The sequence below is a fragment of the Nansenia antarctica genome (genome assembly GCF_963989245.1).
Source record: "Nansenia antarctica genome assembly, chromosome: 7".
NCBI lineage: Eukaryota > Metazoa > Chordata > Actinopteri > Argentiniformes > Microstomatidae > Nansenia > Nansenia antarctica.
In genome coordinates, this window is record NC_137677.1 from 56342056 (window position 1) to 56366712 (window position 24657).

General features: G+C 41.7%; 2 protein-coding genes across 2 annotated transcripts in view; one reads left to right on the forward strand and one right to left on the reverse strand.

The window, feature by feature from the left end:
• Nucleotides 1-6760, reverse strand: part of LOC308162808 (structural maintenance of chromosomes protein 6-like) — a gene marked incomplete at both ends in the record, with an annotated part of 28319 nt that extends 21559 nt beyond the window's left edge. Inside the window, 7 exons of the mRNA XM_080536949.1 lie at nt 13-114; nt 1041-1121; nt 1273-1334; nt 1774-1910; nt 5912-6017; nt 6238-6355; nt 6602-6760. Coding sequence (XP_080393075.1) covers nt 13-114; nt 1041-1121; nt 1273-1334; nt 1774-1910; nt 5912-6017; nt 6238-6355; nt 6602-6760 — 765 coding nt within the window. The remainder of the gene's footprint in view (nt 1-12; nt 115-1040; nt 1122-1272; nt 1335-1773; nt 1911-5911; nt 6018-6237; nt 6356-6601) is intronic.
• Nucleotides 6761-19494: 12734 nt separating this feature from the next.
• Nucleotides 19495-23886, forward strand: cd302 (CD302 molecule). The gene is made up of 6 exons (XM_080537242.1): nt 19495-19634; nt 20518-20643; nt 20814-20924; nt 21618-21797; nt 22168-22194; nt 22297-23886. The coding sequence occupies exons 1-6, from the start codon at nt 19544-19546 to the stop codon at nt 22506-22508; spliced, it is 747 nt and encodes a 248-aa protein (XP_080393368.1). The 5' UTR covers nt 19495-19543; the 3' UTR covers nt 22509-23886.
• The last annotated feature ends 771 nt before the right edge of the window (nt 23887-24657 follow it).

A 24657-nucleotide genomic window follows, 5' to 3' on the forward strand; every position in this document is an offset into this window, starting at 1 on the left:
GACAATGCCTACCTCCTCTTGTTTTGCTATTGTGGTCAAGGTGACATTCTTAGTCACCGTGACGTAGTTCAGATTCTCCTTTATCTGTTCCAGCTGTGTGACTTTCATAAAGAACTAGGGACAAAAACACAATCAGATCACCAAGAGTGGGACTCTAACTAGAGATCCACACGCTTAAGTTGGATCATCACGCATACTTCCCATTGACATCAATGCAAGATTTACACAAATCAAGTCACCACAGGAAGGGTTAACTTAAATTACTGTGACCTGTACTGTATTTGCACTGAACTGTTCTACTGCTGTAATTCCCCATTGTATGCGGAAGCATGCTGAATGGAAGGGTTGTGTGCAAAACACATGTCCTTGAGATGCGCAGTGTCCTTATTTGGAGATTGTTCAAGAGTGTTGATGTTACCCCTCAGCCTAGTATCATAACTGCTGACATCATAACTGCTGATATGAAGAGTCTTGTAGCTTCAGCATCTTGGGTATCATCTGACCCGTTTTGTATATCCTGTTGTAACATTAATAGTGTACATGCAAAACTAATTGTATAAGGGGGCATGCCACTGATGCTCATGGGGACACTTGGGGCGTGCTTACCTAGTGTGACTTAACTGTGCTCCCTGCTGCAGCATTAAAATAAAGCTTTTAGAAGTTTGCAGTCATTTGTCAGTACTCTCTTCGTTGATAAGAAATAGATTCCCACACCAGATTCCACCCTAACTATGTAACGGCAGTTTTCTATTGCTAAAGGAAAATCCAGGCTTATTTTGGTACATCTCGCAAGATTTCTTTTTAAGTCCAGGCTTATTTTGAAAAGCTTGCAAGACTCAAAAATAAGCCTGGATTTTCCTTTAGCGACGTTGATGGAATACGCCTCTGTACTCATTTCAATCTCTTGAAATCTAGTGGTAAAAAACCTAGGAAGTCTTCTACCCGTAACAAAATATTTGCATTTCACACTGCTATAACATTTGCATTGGATATCTTAACATGTCAGTGGTATTACTATTACTGAGGGCTTTGGGTCATACCTTGTACTTGTCCCCTTCATCGTTGGAATGCAGAAAATGCTTGCTCATCTCTTGAGTTAAGATAGTTATAGGATTGTCCACCTTATGGGAAAAGAAAAAGAACAACAACAAAAATATTTGTAACGTGTAAAATAAATACTCATCGATTCCAGTGTCAGTGATACAGCGTCATCAAATAATTTCCACACATTATAATAGGAAGGTAGCAGGTGATGAGCAAGTCATACAGTACCTGGATGTTGAAGGTATCCAGAATGTTCATGAGCTCCTCCTTTTTCGTGGAGACCACCTGACCTGCAAGTCAGAACCCAGTGTAAAAGTTACATCTGATTTTCAGTAAATGAACGTGTGGAATGCATTACTATCCCAAATGAATGGTTATATTTTTTCTGAGTGGGGCAATCGCACTCTGATATGTCATTTTTATTGGATAGAGATAGTGAAGATACACAGGAAAGTAAGGAGAGGGTATGCCAGCAGGGCACAGGCCGGATTCAAACCCATGCCGACATGGACATAATGTGTGCACTGTAGGCCGTGGTGCTAGACCACTGGACCACCCCGGGCCACACTATCCCAAATTAACCCTGTGCTACTCACAAGCTTGGTGCATTGATTTAAAGGAAAGATTCACACTGAAGTTACAAGCATATATCCAGTGACTTCAAATGCGTGCTTGAATGAAAGATGCACAGACTGAAGAGGTGTATCCCTACATTTTTGGGACATTTACCACTTTCGTTCTTGATTTTGTAAGTCCTCAGACCCTCGCGGGTTATCTTGAGGTCCACAATGATGGCCGAGCCAAACAACTCGGGTTTGTGGGCGTCTTTCCCCCTGTTCCGCAGTGTGATGGAAACATCGGCCGAGCTGGAAAAAGAGAAGATGACAAAACAGGGTAAGCTTCTTTTTTTTTTTTTTTTATTAAGATGCCCTATTTTAAGGACACTATGTAAAAAAGGTGTTGTTATTTTGTGACATCAAGCCTTTTTTGGTGGTTACAAATTGACGGCGACCCTAAATGCCAGACCTATTAGGACTAATAGAGCTTCTGATGCTGACTAATGGCGCTTTTCCATCAGCAGCCCAGCCCGGTTCGGCTCAGGTCGGTTCAGCCCGCTTTGGCCCGCTTTTGATCAGTTCTGGTTTTCCACTATACACAACAGACCCGGAAATAGTAGGAGGAGTAGGCGATAGTAGGCGGAGTTACGCGTCATAACAGCGCGCCATGGTGGTGACGTATATTTTCACAAGACACAACACAGCCACAACAACAGCGACATGGAGGAACTTGCAGCTATCCTATGCCTTTCCCTCAGCATGTGGTATATTATTAACCGTGGTTTTTTGGAGAGAAAGAGAGAGAGGGAGAGAGAGGAAACGATTTGGCGAGAGAGAAGACAGAAGACAGAGGAATGCTGAAAAGAGAAAGAAACTTATGTGGGCTATCGAAAGGAGCGACGATGTTGGCTTTGATCGTCGGCGTAAACAACAAACACAGGTGGGTTTTGTTATCCTTCACGGCTATTTCTAGTATATGACTGGTTTGGGTTTATTCCGAATTTACAAAACACATTATCTCTGATCTATTCCAGATGCTTCATTTTTTGCGAAATCTCCGCAGCGCCCCGTCAGCGTGGGCCATCAACAGAGCTAACGAGTGGTGGGATTTCGTGGTCCCTGATTTCACCGAAGCTCTGTAGGTACAGAACTTCAGAATGTCGGAGGAAACATTCATGTATCTGTGCCATAAACTTCGACCAGCCATGGAGAGACGAGACACAGCCTTCCGTTTGTGTGTCCCCCTCAACAAAAGAGTAGCGATGGCACTGTGGAAATTGGCGACCAACTCCGAGTACAGAAGTGTATCACATCTGTTTGGTGTCAGTATCACAACTGTGTCCCAATCCCTCGGCATGTGGTATATTACTAACCGTGATTTTTTTGGGAGAGAAAGAGAAAGAGAGAGAGGAAGCTATGTACACATAATAAAGTCATGTTTTTTGAACCCTTAAAACCACTGCCTTCACTTGTCTGCTTTATGAACTGTAGTATCATTGTGTGCCGTGTTATTCACGGACAAACACGGTGCCCTTTGCGGGTTAATAACTTCGGTTTACCGTGGGTTAGGATAACAATTCAAACGTGTCCGGATAGGGGAGAGGACAGGGAATCCAAAACCATTTGAATGGTGTAGATCCTACACTCCTATCAACGTCGACAGTGCGGAGCGAATTCCCTGTTAAAACGTTTCTCTGCCCCCGCTGTCAACGGGACTTTGAAACAGCAGCAAGCGGTGCTGCGAGCAGCAGCGGCCGGGTGAACTCCCGGTTCATCGAGTTTACGGTTAAAAGCATAACTTCTCGGGGTGTCAGCGCGGTGGTTAAGGGCTCAAAATGACCGTAGACCGATGGTGAAGTTAGCAAAGGAGTATTGTGTTTGTACCACCTCCACAGCCGGTGTTATTCACGGGCAAAGACGGTGCATAATAGCGATTTTTGTGTTATGCTTGTTGTAAATAAAAGTTCTATGATGCATTGAAATGACATTAAACGAAGATAATACGATGGTCAGCATAATTTTTCGAATCTTTATTAATAAGCTATTACAGAAACTGTAGTGACATTTTCCAAGAGCGAATGTGGTATTTCAAGATGGCGGTTAGTGAAGAAATCTATGAACATGGGATGACGATTTCCATTGACCAATCAACGGTGTGCAGCGTCACACGTCACACGCAGCCTGGCAAAAAGATCCGGATCTAAAAATTTAGACCCTGGTATCGAAGGGTAGCTAAAGAAGCGACCCGACCCGACCCGGGCCGACATATGGAAAAGCGCCAAAGAAGCAGGCCAGCCCGGGCTGGCCCGGCCCTGTAATGGAAAAGCGCCATTAGGCATTTTCAATATGATCGTGCATTATAAACATGGCACCCCAAAGAGGCACGCTTTTCTTAGCAAGTGTGATGGTGTGGATATGATGTTACGCAACACCATTGCAGCTCAGGTGACCTACTGTATGACTGAAAAAACCCAAGGCAGTGATTCAACTCGGACAGTTGCCAGTTATGGGTGAATGTTTAAAAGGATAGTTCATCTACATGACATCATGATACATTAGGTTCCTTATCATGGACAGGCTTATTAGAAGGTTTTAAATGATATGCTGAAACGCAGAAAGTTTGGAAGTATTTTCACCAAACTGATGAATTCCATGTGCAATGCAAATTAAGTGATATCAAGCTCTTCTATCAGTGCACGCTCCCATGAGAAATCATATGCTCTTCAAGCACAAAGAAACACTCCCAGTGGGGGACAAGCAGCAGCAATGTCGCATCAGATATTTTGCCAATTCAAAGCACCGCTGTGACGCCCACCAGAACCGAACAGGCAAAAGCTCAATGCCTCAATGATAAGCCAAGATATATTGCCTCTCAGCTTCGTGGAGGAAGAAGGCTTCAGAGATTAGCCAGCCCCTCTGATAGGGCTTTCACACCGGCAAGGAACCGTTCCCGTTTGCGTTTTGAAACCTCCGAACCTTGGTGCTGTCTGGCGAACCAGCCTGCGTTCATACCAGTGTAACCAGAACTATCCGCGTCATCAACGATGGGTGATGAAGGGGCGGGATAAACAAAAATGTCACAACTAGATGGCAGCTACCTCACGGAAAATGAGGATAATATCTAGGGGTGCACATAACTTTTTGGGGCCAGTGCTCAGAGGAGCACCTAGGGATGCTGCTTGGTGCTCCCCGAGCTCGCGAGTCACGACCCGTCCCACAGGATGGATAAAAAAGGGATACATGGATAACTTATATTAGCAAAACGACATTTATTCATAAATAAAGATGAACGAACAAATTATTGTGTGCAAAACAAAAGAAACAAATGCAAAATCAAATGACTGCTCTTTAAGCATGAAAGTCTGTCAGACTCCTTTAAACACAATGAAATCAACTGACATCTCTTTAAGCACTAACTGAATGTCTGTTCTTTAAACACAATGAAATCAACTGACATCTCTTTAAGCACTGCTCTGTTCTGTAAACACTGAAATCAACTTTTCAACAAAAAGTTACAGCCTAAGCATTTATTTATGCTACAAGCTTAATCATCATCATCACTGCTCTCTTGACTGCTGTAAGTTATCACTGTCCTCAATTTCAACCATGGTAGAGGATGTTGTAGGCTATCACTTTAAATAGCTCATTATTTTGATTGTGCAACAAAGTCTTTTTTTTCTTTTCTAATATAATTCCCAACCATATTCCCTGGGTCAGGGGTCTAGGTGCGATAATGAAGCTGTAAAACAAACGTCTGAACGTTTGAAAGCTTCAGAGAAAAGAAACGTGAAGTTCCTTGGTGTTGTTTTTCCTTTTAGCGACGAGTCGTTCGGGACTGAATTGTCACGTGTCGGCGTGATAACCGTGCGATACGCGGAATGAAAGTACAAGTTACGATACTTTCCGAATGTTTTCGTGAGGGGAGTCGCCGTGGTCGTTGTGATGGCGTTACGGGGCTTGCAGTGATGCAGCAGTCAGCAGTCAGCAGGTGGATTTTGAGGAAGTAAATTCCTCTCCCAGCGCTCCCAGCTGTTGGTGCGCAAGAGCGCGTTCATGCCGCTGATCTTCCGCGCAGCATGCATTTTGGCGACGCATGCGCACTGGCGCACCAGTTATGTGCACCCCTGATAATATCTTCCACTACACTACAGTATCTGAAATAAACACTATTTTCTATGAAAAAATCTACCTGCCGGTTCCAGACGTGGTTCGCGAACGCGATTCCTTGGCGGTGTGAAAGCCCTATTAGTGCTTCTGAGAGATTTAGGGTTAGTACTGATTTAGTACTGATGACCGGGTGAGAAAGTTACCTTTCTCCTTCTTTCACAAAACATTTCAGGGAGGATCCTCTGTCTGTGGTCCGTGCTTTTCCACCCAGGGCAACTATAATGGCAGTGAGAATGGCACTCTTTCCACCTGTCAGTTTAAAAACAATATATTAAAAACAAATGGAAGTGTGCAACACAGAGGACACACAACGCAAGCAATCAAACCAATCAGTGTGGGATTACAAGAAAGTAATACAAACACAGAAACATGCAATACAATAGTAGGTGGAGAGAAAATACGAAAAGCGTCTTGTTGTGACTTTCAGGATGGACAACAATGCCGTCATGGGAGCAAACGATAAACTCACTCCCGTTGTTGCCAACAACAAAATTGATATTGGGCCCGAAGGTGAAAGGTCCCAGCAGAGAGTGACACATGAAGTTCTTCAGGGTGATGCTCTCGATAATACCCACATCTCCAGATGACTTATAACAAAACAGAGAGAAGAATAGTCAAAACTGCTTATTGCTCAACATGTAGGCTAACATATGAACTCCAGGTGATTATTTTACTCTACTCATTGTATCTGACATAAAGCCAGTACCCCTTAAAACGAATAGTTTTTTTAGCATTAATTAAATAAACAATAGTTTATGTCAGTAATGTATAAGTACAATCTGAGAACCGAGAGTGCTCCTCATCGTGGAAAACATAACGTCACTGTCACCCACCTGCAGGGATGTAGATGGCAATGGTAGGCTGAGATCCACTGTGCCACTGGCATCCACTGTGCCACTGTCATCCACTGTGCCACGGTCATCCTCAGGTTCCGGCTCCGCGGTCCGAGCCCGTTTCTGGGGGGTTTCAAGAGTGCTCTTCCTCTTCGACATCCTGCCCCTGGCCAGGTCTGTAACATTAGTATGCATTTAACCAGATATAAAACTAACTGTAAGTGAACCAAAACCGTATAATAATTCTAATTATAATACAAACCTCAACAAACAAGCAAAAAGAACAGAACAGGACAAAGATACGAGCAAGCTGGTAGACCTTCCTTCCAAGACGGCACACTAGCTCCCGTGGATTTCCGCGCGCAACGTCAAAAATTACTGTCATGTGATCTCCAGGGTTGCCAGATTGGGCGGGTTATCACACTGGTCTGGAAAAAAAAGAAATTGGGCGGTTAGGGCTGAATAAATAGCATTTAGGCATCAAAATGTCAGTGCCTGAAAGTTACAAAATGCGTGAAGTTTTCTTTGATGTAGAAAAAGCATATGATATGATATGGAAGGAGGGGCTTTTGAATTAGAGGTAATGTTTTTATCTGGATTATGGATTTCTTTAATAAAAGAACCATCCAGGTAAAAGTAGGGAGTCCAATAGATGAGGTGGGAAATGGAACACCGCAATGGAACACACTTGTCTGAGCTCATGGCTTCCACACCGTCAACAGGTTATGGGCCCAGGCGTGAAGTAGGAGGAAGCAGATGGTCTAGACTGTGCTTTGATGGAGACGAGAGAAATTACGAATTATGAAAGACAAAGCTCAGAAGTTTCGGGGACACCGAAAAGTATCGTGCTGACACAGAGGACAACGTGATGAGAGCGAGTGCCTCCGACGGCCGAGGGAGAGAGAGGACTACAGGATTCGACGCCACGTGCTTCAACTGCGGAGAGAAGGGACACTTCGCCCGGGCATGTCAGCGTGGCGAGCGCCAGAGACAAGTGAAATGGTGTGGATACTGCAAGAGCTCCACACACACAGATGCAACCTGCAGGAGTAAAAGGCAAGACAACGCAAAGCAAGCGGTCGATGAAGAAAGTGACGATGAAGAGGAACACGCATATGCCTTCAAAGCAAGCGACGTCCAGCTAGCCGGTTCCAAGCACAAAGGGCTGATGGTGGACACCGGAGCAACGTCACACATAATAACGGACATACACAAATTCAAGAAGTTCGACGACACGTTTCAGCCAGAGAAGCACTTCATCGAGTTGGCGGATGGCACCAGGACAAGCGGCGTGGCGATCAAAAGGGGCGACGCAGAGGTGAACCTGGTGAATCGCGCTGGAAAAGTGGTGAAGGCCAAGCTGAGGAACGCACTCCTGATACCATCTTACCCACGAGAGATATTCTCGGTAAAAGCAGCTACCGCCAACGGAGCTTCAATCAAGTTCAAACAAGGACATGACGAACTCATCCACAAGAGTGGCACGAAATTCGACATTAAAGAACACAACCGGCTCTACTACTTAAACACTGTGAGTGATGCTCCTGTAGTAACTGATGATTCATGTAACGGCTGTTATGATATCCAAACGGGGCACACAATTCTTGGGCACTGTAATTATGATGATGTTTCCAGGTTACAGAATGTTGTAAAGGGAATGCAGATAAAGGGTAAAATTTATAAGACTAAAATGAATTGTGAAATATGCACACAAGGTAAATTCAGAGCAGAAATAGGGAACCAGACACAAAAGCGAGGGAAACATTTGAACTTGTACATACAGATTTGGCTGGTCCTATTGACCCAGTAGCCAAAGATGGGTTTAAATATGCCCTAGCTTTTACAGATGACTACTCAAGTGCAGTATCTGTGTACTTCCTAAAAACTAAGAGTGATACGGCGAAAGCTACAGAGAGATACCTCGCAGATATAGCACCAGATGGAAAGGTGAAGTGCATTAGGTCCGATAATGGGACTGAGTTTACAGGACAGGAGTTTCAATCTCTGCTTAACAAGAACCGCATTAGACATGAATTCTCAGCACCGTATTCGCCACACCAAAATGGCACGGCTGAGAGAAACTGGCGCACACTGTTTGATATGGCACGGTGCATGCTAATTGAGAGCAATCTGCCAAAGGAGATGTGGACGTATGCTGTACAGACAGCGGCAGTAATACGCAACAGGTGTTTTAATAACAGAACCAAGCAAACTCCATTTCACACGCTGACAGGCAAGAAACCTAACTTATCTAGGATGAGGGTATTTGGGTCGGCGTGCTACGCATACCGACAGGACAAAAAGAAACTGCAGACCCACGAAGCGAGAAAGGGATTTTTGTAGGATACGACAAAAATAGCCCCGCATATTTAGTGTACAACCCAAACACTAAGAAGGTCATGAAACATAGGCTAGTGAGGTTTGCCACAAAGCCAGTCCTGGTAAAAGAGACGCAGACAGACCCAATTATGACTGATGATGACTTACCTGGGACATTTTAATAAATTCCTAATCAATTGATTGCGAAATCCAAAGGTTGCCATTTTTGGATGGGCACTCCCAGAACAATTTACAATTGGTTTGAGGTGTTTTGACCCAATATTGGCAGAGTTATTGATCAGGAAAGCCAAATCTCCATAGGGTTTTTGAGTTCTTGAATTTTAATAAATTCCTAATCAATTGATTGGGAAATCCAAAGGTTGCCATTTTTGGAGGGCCACTCCCAGAACAATCTCCATTGGGTTTTTCACTACTTTTACCACGGTCCCTAAAATGCCGAATGTGAATGTCTGTTGAATGTCGAATATAAAAACAACTTTACCACGGTTAAAGGAAGACTGAAATACAATCATAAACATCAGTTCCCTTTCAATCTTGAATTAAACTAATTTTCTCGGCTGATAACAACATTGTTAATTTTATTACGAGCCACTTTCACTTCGCATGAATTACAGTTAAGTAGGCATTAACGTGTTCGAGTGCGGCTCACATGCCTGTAATAACTTTGCATAACTAGTAGGTAATGTGCGTACGTCAAGTCAAGACCTGACGTAGAGCTACGATCGTTTCCACTGTCAAATTGACTCACGTTGACATTTTATGATTCACTATTTTGACATGGTTTTCTACGTACGCCAAGGGTAAGATCACATTTTATCCATATTCTAAAAATGAGGCCCCTGGTGTTAAAGAAATGCCTGCAGTTTACCATGAGTCTGGTCACAATGATTAGATGGTCATTGGTCACAATGCAATGAGTAAGGAAAATGAAATGGCAATAAAATGGGGAAATAAAGGAACGAAAAGAAAATGGAAGTGACAAATGAGAATGAAATGACAATAGCAAAGACAATGAAATTACAGTAACAATGAAATGGAAATAGCCTAGTTTGTTAAATGCTGATGTTCCTAAACATTGTTTTAATGTAACAAATGATCCACTGCTCCAACCAGCCTGTGTTGTAGGTCATATATGGGGAACTGATACAACTGTGTTGTAGTTGTTTAGCGTTGATTTCATCCATGCAACTATGTTGGTGTTTATTGTTTATTGACTCTATAGAACAGTGTTGGTGTTTCATTTTTATTCCATACATACAACTGTTTACTTTTTATTGACTGAAATTGTTAATCCCTGTTCAATGTGACTACCAGGGTCCACAAAAGTGATGCTACTTAACCCTCCTTCTCTCTCTCATAGATTGACAAAACCAAAGATGAGATGACAAGGACATGAAAATGGACATTTGTGAAATGTTTGTTCTTGAATAAGTTCCTGAAGCATGTAATGTCCATTGCACTTGTTTTTAACATTTGATATTTTAATGAATTGAAGAATATTTTTGACTTGACCACTTGAAAAGATTGTAATAAAAACGTTTTCAGTTTTCTTTCGTCTGAACTGTATTGTGTACATTTCAAATAGACTTTTAACTGCAGTTTTCTCATCATTTGGGGCGACCATCTGTCATGCGGGGTAACAAACGATTGGCAATAAAGCCCAATGCACACAGCGTGTGATTTCTGTTGCACGCCAACATTCCATTTTGAAGTTTGAATGACAACAATGGAATGTTGTCGTGCAATAGAAATCGCACGCTGTGTGCATTGGGCTTAACTGTACTAAATTCAAAATAGAATATCCATCAGTTTTGGCTCAAATATTAATCAACTGTATACCATGCTTAAGTGGATATTATCTGTACACATTTTAAATCAGTTTTATGGGTTTTAGAGCGAAAATTGGTATTGTAACTGCATTACAAGGGAGACACTGCCATTATAGAATAAACTTGTCAAATCGTGGTTAACAAAAAATGAAAGGGCACACAAGCCTGTCTTTCTTAAACTGTTTATTTAATTACTGATACTTGTTAAAATATTAGTAATGTTGAGGAAATATATTAATTTTTAGATAAATTACGGTCGCCCCAAATGACTTTTTTTAAGGCTGTGTCCTATTAATTCAACTTTAAAAACACTAAAATCTCTTAATTTTGAGTTTTTGCATAAATGTATATGTACACTACATTCCAAATGTTTGAACAATGGCCAAATATATCCTTATTTTTAGTATTTAAAAATTGGCCTGTTCAAAAGTCTTATCCGTCAATGACCCATATTGTATGGTCTATCAGAATGATCAGGGTCCTGAGACACGCCTGTCGTTTCTGTCACCTCTGCTCTTATGGATACTTCTCCCCCCAGGTAAGTCATCATCAGTCATAATTGGGTCTGTCTGCGTCTCTTTTACCAGGACTGGCTTTGTGGCAAACCTCACTAGATGTTTCATGACCTTCTTAGTGTTTGGGTTGTACACTAAATATGCGGGGCTATTTTTGTCGTATCCTACAAAAATCCCTTTCTCGCTTTGTGGGTCTGCAGTTTCTTTTTGTCCTGTCGGTATGCGTAAATCAAATCAAATCAAATTTTATTTGTATAGCGCATTTCTTACAAGATGCAACTCAATGCGCTTCACACAATGAAAATGTTCAGTCAATCAGTCAATCAATCAATACTGACAGAGCCGCGAGCAGGCAAAAGTAAAAACCTGTATACTATGTAGCCAGGAAAAAATTCCCTTGCAGCCCTCTACCAATAGAGCGACTACTAGCCAGTTTGCCTACCAGTACCCAGCGGTCCCCAAGGGGAGGCCAAGGACCACCGGCACAAAGCAAGCAAGCAAGGGCAAAAACCTGTACACCATGTATCCAGGAAAAATTCCTTGCATATTATCGGCGTACACTCTGTCCAATATTACGAGCCACTCGTAGCACGTCGCCGACCCAAATACCCTCATCCTAGATAAGTTAGGTTTTTAGGATAAGTTAGGTTTCTTGCCTGTCAGCGTGTGAAATGGAGTTTGCTTGGTTCTGTTATTAAAACACCTGTTGCGTATTACTGCCGCTGTCTGTACAGCATACATAGGGGAGCCACCCCTCCTAAATTTCGTTGTTTGGTACCTGTACTGTAGCAATGACAAATAAAGTCCATTCATTCCATATAGGGGTGGGCAAACGATCAACATTTTTTGTTCGATCATCGTAACGAATTAACGATCAATTATCGATTAATCAATAAGGGGTTTTTTTCATTAAAAAAAAAATAATAAATTCTATTTTTATAAACCCCGGTTTTCGGTATAACCGAAAAACCGTACATCCCTAGTTGGGTCGCAGTTCAGGCCCGCAGAAGGCTCCCTCAGAAAGGTGCAAACTTGTCAGCAGCAGCGCCTGCTGCGTATTGCTCCCCGAGGAGCTGTGCCATGGCGCTGACCGGAGGTCAGGTTACACTAACGTACGGGAACTTCCGTCATGCCGTACTGCGTTGCGAAATTCAATGCGAAGGCAAATGCAAAGTTCATTTCTCACACATAACGTGGACAAACTAATTTCCATTATTATTATTATTATTATTATTTAAAAAATAAAAAATAAAAAAATAAAACGATTATCGAGCAAAATATTTTGTGATCGACCAAGACCTTATCGATCAATTAATCGATCATCGATGCCCACCCCTAATTCCATACGTCCACATCTCCTTTGGCAGATTGCTCTCAATTAGCATGCACCGTGCCATATCAAATAGTGTGCGCCAGTTTCTCTCAGACGTGCCATTTTGGTGTGGCGTGGCGAATACGGTGCTGAGAACTCATGTCTAATGCGGTTCTTGTTAAGCAGAGATTGAAACTCCTGTCCTGTAGCTTTCGCCGTATCACTCTTAGTTTTTAGGAAGTACACAGATACTGCACTTGAGTAGTCATCTGTAAAAGCTAGGGCATATTTAAACCCATCTTTGGCTACTGGGTCAATAGGACCAGCCAAATCTGTATGTACAAGTTCAAATGTTTCCCTCGCTTTTGTGTCTGGTTCCCTATTTCTGCTCTGAATTTACCTTGTGTGCATATTTCACAATTCATTTTAGTCTTATAAATTTTACCCTTTATCTGCATTCCCTTTACAACATTCTGTAACCTGGAAACATCATCATAATTACAGTGCCCAAGAATTGTGTGCCGTTTGGATAATTATATTATTATTATTATATATATATTATCATAACAGCCGTTACATGAATCATCATTCATACAGGAGCATCACTCACAGTGTTTAAGTAGTAGAGCCGGTTGTGTTCTTTAATGTCGAATTTCGTGCCACTCTTGTGGATGAGTTCGTCTTGTTTGAACCTTATTGAAGCTCCGTTGGCGGTAGCTGCCAGGAGTGACTCAGCGCGATTCACCAGGTTCACCTCTGCGTCGCCCATTTTGATCATCGCCACGCCGCTTGTCCTGGTGCCATCCGCCAACTCGATTAAGTGCTTCTCTGGCTGAAACGTCGTCGAACTTCTTGAATTTGTGTATGTCCGTTATTATGTGTGACGTTGCTCCGGTGTCCACCGAAGTGTCCTGTCTCTCTGCAGTTGCTTCAACTCCGTGGCGTCGAATCCTGTAGTCCGCTGTCTCCCTCGGCCTCGGCCTCGGCCGTTGTTGCTGTCCTCGTCAGCAGCACAATACTTTTCGGTGTTCCCGAAACTTCTGAGCTTTGTCTTTCATAATTCGTAATTTCTCTCGTCTCCATCAAAGCACAGTCTCATCTGCTTCCTCCTACTTCACGCCTGGGCCCAACCTGTTGACGGTGTGGAAGCCATGCTTGCTAATGCTAACTGTCTCTAATCAACAAATACACGCGACCACTCACATCGGTGAAGATTCAGGAAAGAGAAAGATTTATTTGCCACTCTCACATTTATAGACATGAACGTAATTAACATACGGGAACCTACATGACGACACACAGCGTGAGTATGCAAATGAGGTATAGCTAGTTCCCGCAGTTCATCGAAAAACAACTCGTTGGGGTTTGGCAAATGCATCACTTGGGTTTTTATCCTGTTAGTTGACCTTGTATGTAATATGTACTTTCATGTACCTACTTCTGCAAATCTTCTAATAAAGTTTTCAAATCAAATCAAATCAAAAAACGTCAACAATTACTGTCATGTGATCTCCAGGGTTGCCAGATTGGGCGGGTTATCACACTGGTCTGGAAAAAAAAGAAATTGGGCGGTTAGGGCTGAATAAATAGCATTGTGTTCGCCCATAAACGTGCATACGCGAATTTTCACGCGTACATTTTGGGATTTATAAAAAAACTTTGCTGTGAAACTGTGCGCACCTCTACGCACACTGGGACCCATGCGTACGCCAGAAACAGGAGAAATGAGCAACTGCAACTCCGCAGGCAGAAGGATGAGACTGGAGAAACACTTTGAAATGGATACCATTTCCACCAACATAAAACTAAATATTACCTCTTGTCTATCACATATGAAGGAGTGCACACAAAGAATATACGTGCACACTGCACATATCTTATTCGCCCTTGTCCTGTACGCATCACACTGTACATATATCTTTACTGTACGTATCATATTGATATTCATGCAAATATATACACTTTTTACATTCATATTCATTGCACGTAGCGTGAGGCTGGACATGAACAAATTGACCACCATCCGCATTGACTTCACAGTAAACAAAGAAATTAAATACAATGGTAGATATCTGTTTTTGCAAAACAACCCCTCAAATATGTTGTACGGTTTAATCGGGAATCATATTTAATTGGGTTTGTAATTCTTAAACAATACTTGGATGATATTAAATTATCATATTCTGATGCCGTTTTCGATGCCTCAGTCAGGCAGATACGACTGCACAGTTTCATATTGTTATGTTTGTTGTGCACCGTTAATGATAATGGCCCTGTCATTTCCAATCAGGGTAATTACCACACTTAAAGGTGTTAGGCAATTTAAAAAAAAAATGAAATAAATAAAAAATATGAGATGGGTGGGTATAAAAAGCATGCAATTACAATGTGTAAATATAACCGCAAGCGGCAATGGGGTCTGTTCCTACAGATATGCCCACATAACCATAAATGGGGTGAGATTGACAGACACGGAGTAGATATATACAGACGAGGGTAGACCACTCACCGGTTGAACTCATGATATACTTAGCTATGAACTATGATATTAGTACCCTAGGACCACAGGCCTGTAAGGTACCAGTCACCTAATTATGGCCTGATGAGTTTGATAACGTCAACTTGCCTTGAACAGCTGTGGACATAAATCTGTGCTCTTTACAACAAGTTTACGTGATGGCTGGCTTATAGGTACGGATGAGTAATGTAGAAATCCTAAATCAATTGCAATTTCTCTACTGCAGTGCCTAACCCATTCACTAATCTTGTAAGCGATAGTGGCTATCCCCTCAAGCGGTGGCTGCTCACCGCTTTTGTTAACCCCCAAAGTGCAGAGCAGAGGAACTATAACGTGCGCCATTGCCAGGCACGTGCTGTTGTGGAGCGCACCATCGGACTTCTTAAGGGCAGATGGCGCTACCTCGACTCCGCAGGTGGACTACTGTGCTATAAGCCTGAAAAGGGCTGCGGCATTGTGAGGGCATGTGCTGTGCAACATAATGTGGCACAGCTAAGGAATGTGGCTTTACACTAGTTCCTTGTGTGGGCCCCCGACCCTTACCCCCACCCCGAGGAGAAGCAAACCCAGTGTGTGGATGTGATGCGTCGCTTGTAAGAACACAAGGTATGGAAAGCAATCATCATTTCTTAGCAATTTGTTGCAGCGAACAGCTTATCAAAGACAACATATTTTTCATGTCCTGCAACTCCTAAGAAATTATTTCAGCGCAACCTCCTTAACCCACTAACGTCGGGTGATTTTCACCCACACAATTGTGGTCATGTGCTTTTCATTGTGTTTCTGCTGTCTGAGGGCCTTAGGTACCTTCAGGCTGCTCACCGACATCATCGAAGGTAGGTGTGTTTCCCTGCTCCCATCCCTGGGTTTTTCTACAGGCATGTGTTCGGTTGATTTTCATTCGACATTAGTGATTGAGAGTAAAATATTTTCATATATAAATTATATATATCATATTTTTAAAATATTTTTTAGGGAGACTGTGCCTTCACTCACAAAGAACCCGTCAGAAAGTTCCCAGCTCCATTATTTTTTACAGCTTTTTTATAGGGTCCCCCCATGATACCTTTTTTTGTACCTCAATTTGATATGTATTGTTGTACTTTAATATATTTTGATGAGAAGTCTTTTTTTATGAGGTATATTATATCGGGTAAAATATACCCAACGTTAGTGATGGTGTCTCATTTTTTAATCTTAGTGTTTTAATGGCATCCAACCGCTGCTCATTTTTTGAGCCTTGATTGGCTACGAGTAGTTGACAGAGTGCAGCAGCTTGCACTGGGCCTGGTCTTCAAGATACGCTACACCACAAAGACACCCAAGTACCTGTCAACATACTTCCAAAAAGTGAACAACGTCCACACATACAACACCAGAGGAAGCTCCACGAACCACGTTCAACTGCGTTGCACCACAAACAAGGGGTTAAACTCGTTTGCAAACTATGCAGTAAAAATGTGGAACGCCCTTCCTATAATCTTAAAGGAGTGCAAAACACTGCCCACCTTCAAAACCACTCTCAAAAAACATTTACAGGAGGCTGCAATCCGTAACTGGACCCTCTAAATCAAAAATCAGATTAAAAGACCCGAACTACCCACTGTACATACTTTGTGTTTTGTCCCCCGCCCCCACCTGTGGTGTATGTCCCCACCTGTCCTACCCGCTGTACATACCTGATGTTTTGTTGTATTGTATATCTAGTATTGTTCTTCCCATGATGGATGTATTTTTATCTTGTAGATAGTAATAGTTATTTGTCTGTATTATCTTGTAGATAGTACTAGTTTTTTTTTTCTTTTCCTGTCTGTCTTACATGTAACGATGAATTGAAAATCAAGGACCCCAATTGAAATAAGCCAGTGGCTTTCTTGGGTTTTTATCCTTTTAGTTGACCTTGTATGTAATATGTACTTTCATGTACCTACTTCTGCAAATCTTCTAATAAAGTTTTCAATCAATCAATCAAACCAGGGTCTCGGTTTGCTTTTGCAGGACTGCGTCAGTGAGGTTGGGAAGCCTGAGGTGCAGTGGATACCCGGGCCTGGTGCAACTGCAGCCCCCCCCCAACCCCGCTGGAACATACAGCATCTAAAACTATAAGAAATGTCAGAATTGTTTGTGTAAATAAATGTTTCAATACAACTTGAATGCATTAATTTATTCTTTTCAAATCAGGAAATAGTAATTACATACCTGGATCATCCGGTCCGTCTTGAATGTCGGTGTCCCCCTCCTCCTCCTCCGTCACCACTCCACTCAGGAGGGGTTCCCCTATTATGGCGGCAAGTCATTCATCAAAGAGGCTTAGCTCCGGTGTCCCCTTTCCCCCACCCGTGGCACCGATACCTATGCCTATGTATTGGTATTCTTTTTTTTGCCTCGACTTTATCCTAAGCCCCTCGCTCTTGTTTGGTATGCATTTTTAATATCTTTTTGCTATTTGGGCTTATTGGGCCCTGATAACTATAAAAACTAAGCATCATCTTTTGACATGATGTCGTTTTTGAGAAAATGTATGTCCACATATGGGGACACTCGGTCTGAATTTCCATAGAACACAATAAAGTTACCAAGTTCACCCTGAACAGAGCAGTGCTTTTCCTGACTGCTTTTGCATTTATTCATAAAGCATATGAACATGTTTTGAACATGCTTTGAACATCACAATGCAAAAAACAAAAATTGTGCCCTTTCAGCACAGTCACATTTACAATATGGCTTGTTTGAAGTGCTGCAAACAATTGCAGGAAGATATCATATGTCTGTAACAAAGATGTGCATTATCCCTGAGATATGGGACTTGACATTTTTTCCCTTGTTCCGAAAGGTCTGCGTCGTCTGCCAGTTCCGAAAGGTCGGCGTCGTCTCCTCCATTGTCATGCTGCAGGGCCAAGAAGGTCTTAGCCACTTCCATACGAAACTCAAGGAACTGCATGATGCTCTTCTTTGTTGTACCACATGCAGTAAGATCTTTGCGGTACAGTAGCCAGCTGTTGGCTAAAGCCAGATCCGTGAAGTGCATTAGCATCCACAATGTCCACTTCTTAGTACGGACGCTCATGCGATAGTAACTCATCCTCCGGTCTACCAACCCCACCCATCTTGGAGTTGTATTCACGGATAATGCTTGATTGCGAGATGGTCACATATCGTGTCAGTTTCTTGTCCCTTCGCTTGCAGGTGTCTTCTGGCTGTGTAGCATGAACATATAGACATCACCAATACCGGTTTATTGTCATACCACTTCACTACGCACATCTTTCTATCTTCAGTGGTAACTTCTGCTGAGGTACCTCTTCCGGCCTTTTTCATCGTCTTGTCAGTTGGTAGCTTTTGCACTGCTGCAGCGACCCGATTCTTCATAACTGTACCAGTCACGTACACCTCCTTCTCCATCATTCGCTCCACACATTGGATGGTTGTGAAGAACCAGGGTGCAGAGTTTGACACAGACGAGCAATGACCAAGCTGACCTAAACCCAGATCCTCTGATTCTTTGAACTGCTCAAGTTTGCACCTTGGTACACGTCAAAGTCCAGCACACTGCTATCTGCTGTAGCGCAAACAAAGTTCTACATGCCAACTGGGTTTGGCTTCATTGGCAGATATTGCCGACACGGACAGGCTCTGGTAAATGGGATCATCTGCTCGTCAATAGAGACACATTTGGGTCGAGCCTGCAGCCTTTTCAGAATACGATCCAGAAAAGGCCTCACTTTCCAGAATCTGTCACTCTCCCTCAGGTCTTCTGGAACGTCTTCATCAATGAGCACTTTTAGTGATCGCCTCTGTCTGAAAAATCGCTTGTGAATCTTGAAGTCTCTCACACACTGCCACTCTGAGGCCTTTTTTGCCTTAGTTATCCTCGACCTGTAACACCCAAACAAAATAAGCTTTCAGGCTTGCACTTCCCCTACAAGAGCTTCTATCTCACATTCCGTGAAATTACATTTCTTACTTCTTCTACTTCTTTCTTCTTCTCTTAGTTGCCATGATGCAATCAGTATGGATGACTAATTCGGGGTGTTTCACTGACCTTTTATAGGCAATTATGGGCGTTAAATGTTTTTCTTTTTTTGTTAATAATCATGAATCCACCATGTAATGCAGACTTCAACTTCATTAATATGACATGTCAGCAGTTATATCAAAAACACATGCAATTGTTTTGTTAGAAAATATGTTATAGTAGCATGTTTGTGTATTTGTTTGAACAAAACAATACATCTTATAATACTGGACACAATAGGGGGAACTCTCTACTCATTTACTGTGAACTTTTTCCATTGGTCCATTGGGTCATGCGCTTGTTTGAGGAGGGTCCTACTGTTTTAGCTGGGGGTGGGATTTCATTAGCACCGTGAAGCTGACGTTTTTAACTCGCAGTAAAAAAACTGACGCTCTGATTTCTGCGTCGCTAACATGGAGTCACTAAAGATATGTCACCTTTCCCCCTTCTCATTATGCAATATCGTTATAGCTGTAATTTACTGGCAATCTACTCTCGCTGGTGGTGAGTAGAGACAATAAACTTTGTCCGTTTATGGACTTCACCCCCTCGGTGTTGCTTGAGAAACATTAAAGGATTTATTGTTTGTTGTGCTTTCGATTTTCTATCACGCTGAACGATCAGATTTCGGATAGTTCATAGTTCGTTCGTGTTCACAGTGCAGTCTATATCTAAGCGCAGTGAAACTTAATTATATTGTAATATTGTAATGACCCTGAAATGTCTATTTTGTAGCTGTGGTTGCCGTTTTAAATGCAGTTTTGCGCTGATTGGACGAGGAACGAACACATTATGTTGACATGGTTGACATTGACCAAAAACTATATATATTTTTTTTACTTTCCCCCCCATAAGCCACTGTTTATTGTTTGACACGGTCGCAAACCTGCCGTCGTGATGTGGTTTGTTGCCTGTCCTACTTTTTTGTAGACATCAGGCGGTAGGACTGAAACAATAACAATGTTTAAAGATTTGAAACATTTATAGAAAAAAAAGTAAAAGTGTAAAAGCCCATTAGCGGCCCTGTCTTTGGGTCGTTTACACATCCATTGTTTGTCAGCCACATCGTGAGGTTCTATCTCCATTTTTGTCAAAATTGAGTTTTTTACATAATCTGATCCATTAGGTGTTTATTAATGCCTGTGTGGTGTTATCTTTAAAATGTTGACATTTTTGAGTTAGTAATTCATAAAATACAAAGGTTCCATCTCACAAAACATAATGGAATGTAAAAACTTTGACGCTAAATATCTCTGAACTACCCTAAACGGAGATAGAACCTTATAATTCTAAGCTCACGACATCACAACTGATATGAGTGGAGGTTAGTTGACTTGAGTGTGGTGGTCGAGCCTCCTTATTTGTTCCATGACTGTTGTCCCCACAGACTGTCCTGCAGATGGTCGCACCTGGGTGTCTTTCAGACAAAGATGTTATCATTTTGTGCATGGAGAAGAAGATATTAACAAAAGCTATACTCTTGAGGCTGCAAAACACTTCTGCAATGGATATGGTACTCGGACAATAATATCTCCAACAATGTGAATTTATTATATTGTTGTAATGTTGATGTAACTTTCTCATAATATAATCTCATCATATCCTTATCTATGAGGTCAATTATTTAATTGAAATATCATTCAATTATTTCATTGAAATATCATTTTCTGTTGTCCCTTTCAGAGCTTTTGAGTATTCAAGATGGGGAGGAGAATGACTTTGTCAGGGACTACGTCCCTGAGGTGTGGAAAGGCAACATCAATGTGTGGTTGGGCATGTACTATGATAGTGACAGTAAGTTCCTTTAGATGTATTGGAGGATTACTATTCTTTTATAATATACAGCTGGTTAATGTATTTAGTTGGGGGGGGTTAAGGCTTAGAACAGATAGGAACAGTATATTAGGTTCCAGAGGACAACACATGAATGTATTTGAATGTGGTCTTGATGGGAAAGACAGAGGGACTAAGCAATACAAAACAATCGTGCTGCACATAATATTGTTTTGGTAAGTTTACTTAAGCAACCCTACTAATCCCTTGCAAAGCAGGCCTTCAGATCAGACTTGTTTATGAAATGTTTAACACAATGAGCATCATGAGCACATTTCTAACAAGATCTGTTGGGTCTTGAACGTGTGCCCCCCCAACACGCACACCGTGACTGTAAGGCCATAGTGTCAATAATAGAACAGTTATCTACATGGAAAGAGTTAACATTAGCCTCTATGGTGGTATGATACCGTTTCCCATTCTGAACTCGACAACACATCCTGTTTTTATAAAGTTCTGTTTAGCAGAAGCAGGGGGATAAAAAGGCTCAAAGAAACTGATATATAACAGCTTTCATGTGTACATGTTGTGGGGGCGGGGGAAGCAGACGCCACTGATATTCTTTGAACAATGTTATTTTGAGTATGTCTACAGCTTTATTTAAGGCAATACTCACTCAATTATGTTGTGATGACATTTGTTTTTGTTTTTTAGATGATGGCTTAAAGTGGCTGGATGAGTCTAATGTGAGCTATACAAACTGGGAGACCGGCTCCGGACCGTCAGACGAGATTCCCATGGACACATGTGCAGCCTTACACAGCTACACTGGGAAATGGGAGGTTGTCAGCTGTGCTGTCGTTGAGGATGGAGTGGTCTGTGAAGCTGCTGAGAGTAAGGCCCTTGTCCTTAAATGACTCCATCCATTACAAACATTATATACTGTATTTACTGTATTGAAGCAACAATCTGTGAGCCAAACCCTCTAGTAATAGATCACTTGATGTAGACTGGTGGCTTGTTGATGGCTTGTTTTGTCAATTTGACCCACAGGTCAAGTCAAATCAAATAAAGTGTTTTTTGTCATGTATATCGCATACAGCTGTAATTGACATAGTGAAATGCTTTCTGATCTTGTCCCTCACTCAACAACAGTCGACTGGTATGTGTTAAGGTGTAGCAAAACTGCTGTAGTTAATCCTGTTCTTGTTTGAACGTAATGTTTAATGTTTCACTGATGCTATGCTCCATTTCTATTTCAAAGCTGTGGAGGAAGAGGAAGGCAAACCGGGTAAGTTGAACTAAGCCTTTGTTTACCTTTGCTTTGCTCTTCAGATAGCAACTGTACCTAAGCTCAATAGTGACCTTCCTTGCATTGTTTTTCTCCCCTCAGCTTCCCCACTGCTCTCAGCTCTGGTTATACTCAGTGTAGTGGGCATTATAGGGATCTCAGCAGCCATTTGGTTCATGCACCAGAAGCACAATGACGGTTCCACTGTGCTCACGTCGTTCGAGTACCACCCTCCATTCAGGGCCCCCTCCACTGATGAGGCTTGCCTGGTGGAAGCTGAGGAGACTGATGACACGCCAGACCCTGCTCTCTGATTCTGAAATGTTGTCCCTCATAGAGATTGGGCCTTTGAGAAAAGAAAAAGCAGGTTTTTCTGCTGTTAATTGAGGTAGGGAAGTGTTGGAAATATGGAATGATGTAGCTAGACTGTTGCCACTACTCAAGCCACCACCTGCTTGCACTATGGCCTATCCAGATGGGCACCCATCATGGGTGTTGGGTCAGTCTGCTTTCACAGACGTTTGATTTTTTTCAATCATGAATGTTAGCAGGATTCTAAGAAATGTGTTTGTTATAAAATGAAATACTTATGGCCAGTCGATGGTCCTGGTCACGTCAACATGAACGGCCAAATCTCCTGTCTCCTACTAGTTCTTCCAGATCAGGTCACATGGTCAGGAAGCTAATCTCCTGTCCCTTCTGTGTTCAGAGAAAAAAAGCAGAATATGACCATTGCTGGGGGTTCAGTGTTCGGCCCTTGCAAGTCTGATTGAGATATGTTATCAAAGGTCTCTTGCGTGGTATTGCCCTTGTGAGTGCTTGTATGTTTCAATTATATTGTCTGGTCCCCCCTAGTGCCAAGGCTTTGAATGTATTAGTTATCAATAATAGATCAATGTACCAAGTAATTGAACGTACAGGATAATCATCTTTCAACAAAACAGATTAAGCCTTGCTTATACACACATTGTTCAAGAGCCATATTCTCACATTTGTTTCAAACATTTTCTCAGCAAGGGGAATCCTAGTCATCCAATTGTATTTTGTGTGTTGTGACAGATACTCTTTAATTGGGATAAATCTTCATGATGATTGTGAATGTACTGATGAGCTTAGAAAGACGATTATATGCATAGCTTTTGTGTATTAGTCTGTAATCACTTGCATAAACTTGTATTCATGAGGGAAACATTTTAGACAGAGGATTGTTTGTCTTTGCTGCAAACCATCTCTGTGGTTTATCTGAATAAACAAGCCGACCATATATTATGGTCAAGCAACCAGAGTTAATTTCATGAAGCTGTTAATCCAAATTCTAATTTACTAATACAAATATGTTCAGTGCTTTTAATAATGCTTTAATGATAAACAGTGTGAGGTGAATGGGGTCTAAAATTGTGTTTAATTAGCACTGTGACCCTTTGAAGTTACAGAACTTGGACAGAGCTGGGACTTTTTTGATAATTAAAGGTGTGGTTGATTAATTGTCACATTATGATTTAAGGATATGCTGCTGAACAAAGATCGACAGGAATGTGCTAGAGGTTCCATTGTGTGCCATAGCTTTTGTGTTCATTAGTTAAAAAAAAAAATCCTTTCCTAATCACTGTGCAATATCTGTATGTGTGTGTTATTATATGTTTTTACTTGAGCTAAACCAATGTTTATTTCTTTGAAAATAAAATGCATCTGGCCAAGTTCAGCTTCTGTCTGAGTTCATATTGAGTTGATCCATGTCAGTGTACCTGCTGATCCTGACCTAAGCCAATTAATACTGCACAGTATGAGAAGTATGGTATCTCACTGTTGACCCCACAGTGTAGTGACTGCAGTAGGCCTACAGTTGCAAATTCTGAAGCAGCAAAGTACCATATCAGCATTCTTCCAACCAGTTTTATAATCCATACAGAACATTACAGCTAAATATATGTCTGTCAATGTATAATTAAATAGAAGGTGATGAATTAGGATACCAAATTGAGGACAGTCTAATTACTCATTGAGAGATGTATAAATCACTGTCGTCTTCAGGAAGGAGGAGTGTCACTCCCTCCAATAATCTACCTGTTATGTCTCTGTTGTCCTTGGTCCCTACTTGGAGATATAGGGTCCCAGGGAAGTAATCCTGCAGAATGTGTCCATTACAATCATATGGCCCTTCCATTAATGGTGACACAATATAGTGATATGTCGACAGTTACAAATCCAGAATTTACAACAGTAGATATTTAATAACATTATTAAAAGAATAGCTCTAAACACTTGTTTAGGGTGTTGTAAGTGACAAAATACGCTTGGCTACTATGCAGCGAATATTATTTGATAATTTAGGTACTATAGCAACATTTATGGTTTTTAAATGATCATTGAGAGTGTAGAGATTTTCAGTCTGAGTACATCCCTAGTGATTTAGGTCCTTGGCCACTAGGCGGGACAGTGAATCACATTTCTCTCTCACTCTCA